This window comes from Lepidochelys kempii, chromosome 27, assembly GCF_965140265.1.
Source record: "Lepidochelys kempii isolate rLepKem1 chromosome 27, rLepKem1.hap2, whole genome shotgun sequence".
NCBI classification, from domain to species: Eukaryota; Metazoa; Chordata; order Testudines; family Cheloniidae; genus Lepidochelys; species Lepidochelys kempii.
The window spans coordinates 13,410,762-13,420,330 of NC_133282.1; the positions used below are offsets into that span (position 1 = coordinate 13,410,762).

General features: G+C 45.7%; 1 protein-coding gene across 2 annotated transcripts; it reads right to left on the reverse strand.

The window, feature by feature from the left end:
- Positions 1-3,786: 3,786 nt before the first annotated feature.
- On the reverse strand, positions 3,787-7,615 carry ATP5MC1 (ATP synthase membrane subunit c locus 1). 2 transcript variants are annotated; one of them, XM_073326007.1, is made up of 5 exons: positions 7,461-7,615; positions 6,175-6,223; positions 5,481-5,558; positions 4,875-5,050; positions 3,787-4,017 (listed from the first exon to the last, which is right to left on the reverse strand). In XM_073326007.1, exons 1-5 carry the CDS (start codon positions 7,598-7,600, stop codon positions 3,903-3,905), a joined length of 558 nt encoding a protein of 185 aa, XP_073182108.1. In that variant the 5' UTR covers positions 7,601-7,615; the 3' UTR covers positions 3,787-3,902. The 2 variants fall into 2 exon arrangements, with proteins under 2 accessions (XP_073182108.1, XP_073182109.1); XM_073326008.1 differs by having other exon boundaries at positions 7,382-7,464.
- Positions 7,616-9,569: the final 1,954 nt, after the last annotated feature.

Genomic DNA, 9,569 nt, shown 5'->3' on the forward strand with positions numbered 1-9,569 from the left:
AGGCCAAAGTGCAGTCTGCAGTGACTCATTTCTCTGCTAGAAAGGAGCAACACAGTGAGAGTACACCTCCCAGCAATCCATGCTTTAACATACCCGAAAGCAATGTGTGGCCTTTTATTTACAATTAGACCAACAGGGAGGGGTGAGGAGGAGGGGAGGGCGACTTGGCACCTTAAATAAAAGAAGTGCATAGAAAATAAACAGGTTTAGAAACATCTGTACAAATATCTCTTGCGGAGGAGAGGAGAGGGGAGGGGAGCTCCATCCCCCCACCCCCACAATACACCCTCACCATAGAAAAAGGTTCCCAATCAGGAGTTGTGATTCACAATTTGGAAGATGGGATTAGGCCGGGGTTCTCAAACTGGGGGTCAGGACCCCTCAGGGGGTTGCAAGGTTATTACATGGGGGGTCGCAAGCTGTCAGCCTCCACCCCAAACCCCGCTTTGCCTCCAGCATTTATAATGGTGTTCAATATATTAAAAAGTGTTTTTAATTTATAAGGGGGGGGTCGCACTCAGAGGCTTGCTATGTGAAAGGGGTCACCAGTACAAAAGTTTGAGAACCCCTGGATTAGGAAAACTCACCTGTCCTTGGGTCTCTGCCGGTGTAGATCAGGGGGTCATTGTGCACCCCCTGCTCTGGGGTGACCCCCAACAGTTTATCCTAAGATGAAAGTACCTTTGCTGTGTTTTTATGTATGTTGTACAATTTGCCACAGCAGCCCCTGTTCTAGGTTATCCCCTTGTAAGATCCAGTTATTCCACAGCTATTCCTGACACCTAGTGCTAAGGGTAGTCTTGAAATTTAGATTACAAATGGGAAAATATCAAAGAGTCTAATCAGCTGATGGGGATTCTACTCTGTGCTTCTGTCTCATCACTTGACTCATGGCTGACTGACTAATCACTTTTTCCCCCTTGGGTACAATTCTACACTGGAAGAGGCCAGATAAAACAAGCAACAATATCTGACTCCAGATTGTTTCCTTGTAACTGGGTACTTAAGATGGACAGGTTTTTGGGCTTTTTAAGATCCTGATGTATATAGAGCTTTTCATTAAAACTAGCTAACTCACTTCAGAGTAGGCATATTGCATACATCCTGATACATAGAATCTACACTCACCAGGCAGGCAGACCCTATGAAGCAGGTATCATTGAGAAGATATAAGTCTATCATAAACCAAAAGCTTGCCTCTCTCACCAACAGAAGTTGGTCCAATCAAATTTATTACCTCATCCATCTTGTCTCTCAAATATCCTGGGACCAACACAGCTACAACTACACTGCAATAAATGCAAGCATCACCCTTAGATAGGCTCAAGGGGATGGGCTCCACATGGGGACGTATGAGCCACGATGCTCAGCATCACAATGCCTAACTTTTAGGCGCCCAGAAAATCATAGGAACAGCACTGCAATCCACAGAGCCTGAGTTAGGTGCCTAAGCTCCCTATACAATGAATGGGGAAGAGAGAGCCACCTAAGCTAGCCACAGGAAGAAGCTGAAAGGGGCGTATGCTAAACCCCCACCCCTCTCATAGAGATAGCTGCCTACCCTGCTATTGAGCCTCGAACCTGGGGAAGATAGGTATTTGGCCCACTAAGTCACATGTGGAACCCAAAACAAAACAGCCAGGAGGAGGTGCTCCCTTATAACCTTTAGCCTAGTGGATAGGGTACTCAACCAGGACGTAAGAGACCCCTAATACAAGTCCATCCTCCACGTGAGGGCCTATGTGGCCCTATGGAAAAAGATAAAGGCACCAGTGATGTGTTATTGCCACTCCCATCTTTCCTACTGCCAGAGAGGAAAAGAGGGAGCTGCCAGGCTCATGTGGGACGATTGTAGAGTCCTACATAGCCGCTTCCTTTATTTATGCTTAAGGCCAACCTTGAGTGGGGGTAAGTCAAGCATGTTAAGAAGCCACACCTATAAACAAACCAGTCAAGGCCCAGATCCTCAGAAGTACTGATGATGCACCTTACCTCCATTGAAATAAGAGTTAGGTGTCTAAATACCTTAGAGGATCTAAGTCTCAAGAGTCTTTTCATTTAAAAAGTCATTGATCCTGCTCCATGTACAGTGATCCCCTCCAGCAGGACTATGTACATCCTCAGAGCAGTCCACCTATCTCAGCTACCTATCTCAGGACAAGTTACATTCATTCCAAATCCTTTTCCCCTGCCTTCCTCTTTATTGGGATTTCACACAATGTCATTTGTCCCAGATTCCTCCTCTCTCCACACAGATACTTGCTCCCCACATAATCACTTTCCTCAGAAAAAGGTAGATACTGGGCTTGTGTAAGATAGGAAAAACAGGACAAGGTTCATTGTATTAAGTGAGTTTTAGCTCACTTAATACAGCAGTTGCCTAGGAAACACAACTGTAGAGCCTTAGCTATGGTACCATATGACTATGTACACAAAGCAGTTCCAGCCATGCAAGGGGAATGCCCCTAACTAGCTAAACACCAGGACACAGAAGTCACCTACTTAAAATAACATAGTCCTTTCACAATCATTTATGTATATTTAGCCAACAACTTTCAACCTGGATTCCTCTGAGATTCAAGTAAGCCATTTTCTTCAACACACTCCCTGCCTCCTGAGGGTACTTTCTTACTCCTACAGGGGAGTTTTGGGATTTCTTCTGACTCCTTGTTACTGTTTGCCTCATAAGGCTACTCTGATAGCTAAGTAATGAGAAAGCACCCTCATTATTAGTACAATCCATTTTAAAATTCACATTGTCAGGAAAGGTTAAACTAGAACTTCAACATGGGCTTTAATTTACTAAAAGTTGTTTTAGAATTAATTTATCAGAAGCAGAGAACCAGGTAAGATTTCAACAGAGTTGTGATATTCCAATTTTTATTAAGCACATAATTTTCTTTGCACTAAGATACCATAGGAAGTTTAATTGAGTTGATTTAGAACCTGTTAGAGTCTTGGTGCTTTTCTCTATGGTATGTTCCAATCTGTTATAACACTGTCAGTTATGCACAGCTGCCGCAGAAGTAAAATCCATGTATTCATGTCTGAATATCAGTGACAGATCATCAGAATTTTTCAAGTGGAAAAATAACCTTCACTGGGTACCACTTTACATATTGCTTACCAGAAGCTGATGCAAAGAACCCAGGGAAGGTTGGTTGAGGACAGCTATTTTAAACCCTGACCTTTGGCCCACCCCATTTCTCTAACACAACAGGGAAGTTAGACGCATAAGGCATGTGTTGTTGGAACTTCTCCTATGATGAAAGATATCTTACCCACATTCAATTACTACTACAAGATATGCTCAAATTCTCCTTCTGAGACTCTCAAGATACCCAGTTTCAGATGTTGCATGAGAAAGGCACCAGTTAAGATATTGATATGAGGGAATGGTGCTGTCTCATATCGGCTTAAGCAGTTATCTGCTGTAATATGGCAACATCTGCTGTGTCTTTTGAGATCTTAACAGATTTGTGTAAAACCATTGTATTTATGAATGTGATCAGAACCAGTGGCCCTTCCCTCAAGCTATTATGGTAGTATAAAGCTGCAGACTCAAGTCACTTAGTAGCAACCAGCCAACTTTACTTATCTTGCTACCTTATTTACAGTAGCTACCTTCTCCCGCAGCCCACCATTCTTATCCTTCTGGGTCATCTTTAAAAATCCTACAAGATTACTTTCTCTTATCAGTATACCATGGAAGATGAATCCCTAAGGACATCCCAGGCCTCACCACTGGGCCATATTGAGTGTGAGAAAGGAGGAGTCTGAAACCAGTTTATTAAGAGAAAAGCTTTTGTTTAATTATAAATCTGGAACGCTCTGGTGAAGGAGGCAGACTCAAACCGGAGAGGACACAGAGTGATGGAAGCCATGGGTTGGCCCAGAGGCTGTCACATAGCAAACAGGATGAGGAATGCCACCATCAAACAGAAGAGTCCCATGGCCTCGGACAGGGCAAAGCCCAGGATGGCGTAGGAGAAGAGCTGCTGCTTGAGAGAGGGATTCCTGTAAGGGACACATCAAAAAGCAGATTCCTAAGTGAGAAAAAAACAAATCTATTCCACAAGGAGCTAAGGATGCTCTCTCACAAGCTACTGGATTCAGTGGTAAGGTTATGCCTCCTGAAGACAGGATCCCACAGAATAGTGGATACGGATGAATGTGGACATGACAGTGGGAGACTCAGAACACACACATGCATTAAGTTTGAGCAGAGAAAGAAGTGAGAGAAAGCCAAAATAGTTCAAGGCATTTCTCTGATTTCTTAGCATGTCTGTGTGCAATCCCCTAAACCCCCGAAGGCTGGTCTCCACAGAATTATTTTATCAGGCAGCAATCCCTTACCAAGCATTAATGGCATTATGCCCTCTGTGTGATGGCAACAGCTGTGAAGTTCTACTGAGGTGTTGTAAACATGTTGAAAGAGTGAGGAAGTGATTGATATTCTTTACATCCTGTCTTAAACTATGTAGTGTAGCTGTTTAGCAGTGTAAATAAGTCACTTTCTACCCCAGAGGTGCCTTAATTTCACTGATGGGCAAAGTGATTCCTTAGCGTGTATTAATTGGGAATTAAATTTGTAAAGCCTGTGGGATGTGTGTGTGGATAAAAGCTGCTATGAAAACGCAAGATCCTCATTATAAATGGTTCCTTGGGGTTTGGACCACCACAAGTACTCCTTTTCTTTTTACAGTTCTCAATTCACCTTCTTACTCCTCTCCCACTTTTTTGTTTGCTATGGTCAGTCTCAATGTCCTTTTCCTACAAAATAAGTAACAGCTAAAACGGAGTGTTTACAAAAAGGGCCTCCAAAACTGACTGCTGGAACAGGGAAGTAGAGTTGAAGCCAGTGGCTCGCTCACCTGGCATAGCCGATGATCAAGCTGCCAAACACTGTTCCAATACCGGCTCCTGAACCAGCCACCCCAACTGTGGCAGCACCTGCACCAATGAACTTCGCAGCAGTATCAATATCCCTAGAGGTAGTGCTCGTTTGGAACTCCCGGTGAGCCAGCTGTAGATGGGAAACACCAGAGAGCTGTGGGGAGAAGGGAGAAGAAGCCAGACGGCAACATTATTTTAATTGAATACATTTATTAAGTGTCTGTCTACATTTTATCCTCTATTCTAGGTACAGCAAGGGCATCCAAACTTTGCCCAGCTGAAAGGCAACCCTAGCATCTTGGTAGGGCAATACTCCAACCCACAGTACAACCTCTAGCCATTCCTTAATGTACAGGCTTCTTATCCTCCCCTTCCCCCTCAATCTCTGTACACAGTCACCAGCCATTCGAGCTGGTAACCTGAGCCAGGCACTGAAGACAAACAGTATCTCCATTGTCCAAACCCACATACATCTGGCTAGTGATTAATGACAGGACTAACCACGACAAGGAGGCATTTCATCTCAAGATGTTAGAATTAGAGACACAATTACGGCCGCTAGGGGCAATTTTCTTTAGTCTTACCTGTACCGTCTGAGTCTCAGGCCTGCTCAGTACAGATATGGAAACCGGCCTTGCCAGAGCCCTGGAACAGCAGCGGAACTGAAGTGAAAGAAAGACGTATAACCCATAATGGGACACCTCCACATTCCTTAGATTTGAAGGCAGTTTACAGTCATCTATTGGGGTCTTTGAACAGCTTTTGTCGGGAACAAGAAATTAAGAGTCACCCTCAACTCCACTGATAAAATTTGAAAGCAAATGTCTCAGGGACTCAAGCCAACTGACTAACAATAACCTATAATCTAAGGACAAGACACTATTGAAGTATAATTAGTGCCACTATATTTGAGTTTTGAGCCAGTGTTGTACACTTTGAGGGACTTACAACTAGGAAGGAATCCTATCAAGAGTGGAGGTGGCAGTACCCTTAGCCACAAGAGGTTAGCATATCTTCTCAGCCTCTGGATTTGCATAACAATACAACCCTATGGAGACTGAGAAGATATCCACCCTCCCTTCACCAACACCACAGATGACCTTGATTCCCCCAGTCAAGGAGTCTGGACTGAAAGTTATCCACCATAACACATCCCAAATAGAAGGGTGTCTGGGACAGCATTTTGAACACAGCTCTAAACAGAAATGCCTTCATTTCCCATGGTAGCTGCATCCCCACTTCCTGGCATTACTCCTCTGCAAACAAAAAGCTGCTTACCAGAGCTGGAGAAGCAAGGAGGGCCACTGGAGTCTGCATTTTGACTGATCTAGTGAGAAGAAAGCAAAAACACATTGAAAAGGAACACCACATACCCAAACCCCATGTTACTCTTTACAGTAGAATGCACATCAGATCAACATACGCTCCCCAGGAGAACTATAAACAAAATTTAGCTACTGTGCCTTATCCTTGTCCTGCTTCCTTCCCCTGATTCTCCCTTCAATTACAACTCAGTCTCGCTCTCTGCTGAAGTTTGTTGTAGTTTTACTTGGGGTCCTTCAGACACAGGCTCACAAAAGGGTTTTGCTGAGTTTCAATAATAAAACTAAACTAAAAGAAAAGGCTGGCTTTCAATGGATGCTGACAGAAGGGTTGAGTCAGTCCCTCAGAAACAAGAGAGAACCACACAGATGGAGTAGCATGAGCGAGACAGTGACCTCCAATTGTGGAAAGTCACCACGAGGGCCAAGATGGGAAGAATAAACTAAGGGATTGCCTAGATTAAAGTTTTAAAGCTAGTATATTTAAAAGACTCATTCAGCACAGGGACAAGTTGTTAGCAGGTAGAGGCGAATTCTGGTGGGGTGGAGCCTAAAGTTTCACCGTTGACCAGAGAATAAGTTACAGTACAGCTTTCCCTGTCAATGCCAGTTTTAAAACACACCGTTATTGTTAGCCACTACACTTTAAAAATACACTTATTGTCATAATCAAGACCCACCCTCATAAGGGGGAGGGTGCAGCAAATCAGTAAAAGGCCCCCTCCCCCCTCAACTGCCCCCCTTTCTGCCCCCTCTCCCCTCAACTGCCCCCCCTTTCTGCCCCCTCTCCCCTCAACTGCCCCCCCTTTCTGCCCCCTCTCCCCTCAACTGCCCCCCCTTTCTGCCCCCTCTCCCCTCAACTGCCCCCCCTTTCTGCCCCCTCCCCCCTCAACTGCCCCCCCTTTCTGCCCCCTCTCCCCTCAACTGCCCCCTCTCCCCTCAACTGCCCCCTCTCCCCTCAACTGCCCCCCCTTTCTGCCCCCTCTCCCCTCAACTGCCCCCCCTTTCTGCCCCCTCTCCCCTCAACTGCCCCCCCTTTCTGCCCCCTCTCCCCTCAACTGCTCCAGCCACGAAGGTCAGAGGAGAAGGCGGCCGCCCCAGCGAGCCAAGCTCGGGCTGCAGCCGGAGCCGGGGCCCAGCAGCAGCCAGCTCGGGCACCTCACCTGCGGACGGTCACCCCCACGCGAGCCCCCGAGCTGCAGCCCTTTGAGACAGGAGAGCAAGCCCCGCCCCGCCGCTCACCTTGCCCTGTACCTCCGCGTCCTCCACTCCCATTGGCCGCCGCCACGCAACGTGCGCTGCCCCGTTGCCTCGTGGGGACAGAACGTGCGCTCCCTATTGGCTCTCCTGGATGAGTCCCCGCCTACCAAAATCCGGGACATTCGGCCTGCGTGAAACGGCGACGACGTGCTCACGTCCCCAGGTTCTGATTGGCTCCTTTGGGACTTCTGATTGGTTGGCTGCCTGATCGCCTTCCCAAGGACCGTAGAGTTGGCCAAGGGGGAGGCTAGAGAATCCCAGTTACTTTGACTCCTTCCCCCTTCAGTCCTGGAGATTATTGCAACGTGGGAGCGGAAGCTACCTTGGGGGTCACGTGATGAGGCTGTAACTGCAGGGTGCGGACGGGGGTTCGAATCTAGCCCCGGACAGCTCCTGGGGGGCCCCAAACCTAACTCACGCACAGGGGACCCCCAGGAGTTGTCCGGGTCTGGATTTGAATCTGGGATCCTCATCCGCCATTTTGGGCTGGATTGGAACCCAAGTCCCACCGCAAGCTATTTTGGGCTGGATTTGAACCTGCACCTTCACCTCCCAGCAGCTGCCTCCCAGTTGAACCCAGGGTCTCCAGTGGCCACTATGGCCTGGCTTCAAACCACGGGCCCATGAGTGGTCGTATATAGGAACAGTTTTCCTTGCACAACTCTCTGCCTGGTTTTGAACTTGAGGCCCCTGAGGTCATGGGTTCAAGTTCAATTGGAGTTTGAACCCTTCACTATTTTATGTTTAAAGGTGATCTGTCTTTTTATGCTTCTTTATGATGCATAATAAAGGCTGGAAATGTTTATAATTATTTTAGTTTCTACTTTTTTTCCTTAGCAAAGTTATGCTTCCCTTTTGTCAGAGGTCTCTGTGGATATATCTACACTGCAATGTAAGCCCATGGTTAACAGAACACAAATGAGCACACCCTGGGTTCGTTAACCTACAGCTTGAGCATCTACACTTGTTTGTGCCAGCAGATTACCAATTGTTGAACACTGTTTGTTGAACCATGCGGGCCCAAGACCAATCACTGATATCCCAGACTTTCTAGCACCCTTCCAAAATGTGTCCGCTCTAGACCTTGGTTAGTGGTAGTGTGGTAAAACTTGACTGTCCAAATGACAAAGAAATTCAGCCCATAGAACTGTTAGATACTTTTGATACCAGAGCACGAGTCCAGGGGGGCTGCATCTGGAACGTAGAGCTTATCTTCCCTGGAGATCTCCTGGAAGGGTGCAGAAATAGCTGAGGACTTAATTATAGGACCTGGGATGCTGAATTAAACAACAGCTTTTCTTCCAACTGTTTGCAAAGCAATAGGGCTACCCTGGAACCCATCTTGACTCAGGGTCAGACCTTCCACCCCTGTTCAGGAAACCTAGGTCCAAGCCCTAGGTTAGTGCGATTTGTAGACAGCAGAAGAGTTAGGTTTGATCCTGAGTTCAAACCTTGGTTTACACTGCAGCATAAATATAGCCCGTGGGTCATTTGGAAATGTGGGCTTGGGGCTTTCTCAGCCTTTAGTTAAAGGATGTATATATGTGATCAGTCCTCAACAAAGAGGGGTTTTCTCCTGTGTGTTTGAGTTAAACAGATGCTGACAAAATCAAATAAAATTTGAGAGGTTTTAAACACCAAATAATAATAATAAAATTATTCCCCTCTCACTTAATTGGGTTTATTTTCCATGTTATCTGTGATGACACTATTAATAATTTTTATTTGTATTACCTAGGAGCCCTAATTATAGATCAGGATCCCACTGTGCTAGGTGCTGTACAAATACAGAGCAAAAAGACTGTCCCCGTCCCAGAAACCTTATAATCTAATTTATAAGACAGAGACAACATATGGATACAGACAGACAGGTTCATAATTCTACTATCCAGTGCTTCAGAATTTTTTTAATTCATATTTTCTTTACACCTCCGGAAGAAGCAAAAATGTCAGAAGCCCATTTTTTCCCTTTTGTCAGGTTGCTTCTAATTGTGGTTTTTAAAATGCACTGTTTAAAACACTTGGTTTTCCTTTGTTTTGTTAATATTTGTATCTCAAACACCTGAGCAAACAGTTGGAAGAAAAGCTGTT

What these genes read in the sequence shown, in the direction of transcription:
- ATP5MC1 (XM_073326007.1), bottom strand. Translation starts at nt 7,600, where the DNA reads ATGTCCCGGATTTTGGTAGGCGGGGACTCATCCAGGAGAGCCAATAGG. An exon ending in ACGCGGAGGTACAGGGCAAG is followed by an intron (nt 6,224 to 7,460) that starts GTGAGCGGCGGG and finishes TCTTCTCACTAG; the next exon opens with ATCAGTCAAAATGCAGACTC. An exon ending in TTGATCATCGGCTATGCCAG is followed by an intron (nt 4,018 to 4,874) that starts GTGAGCGAGCCA and finishes TGTCCCTTACAG; the next exon opens with GAATCCCTCTCTCAAGCAGC.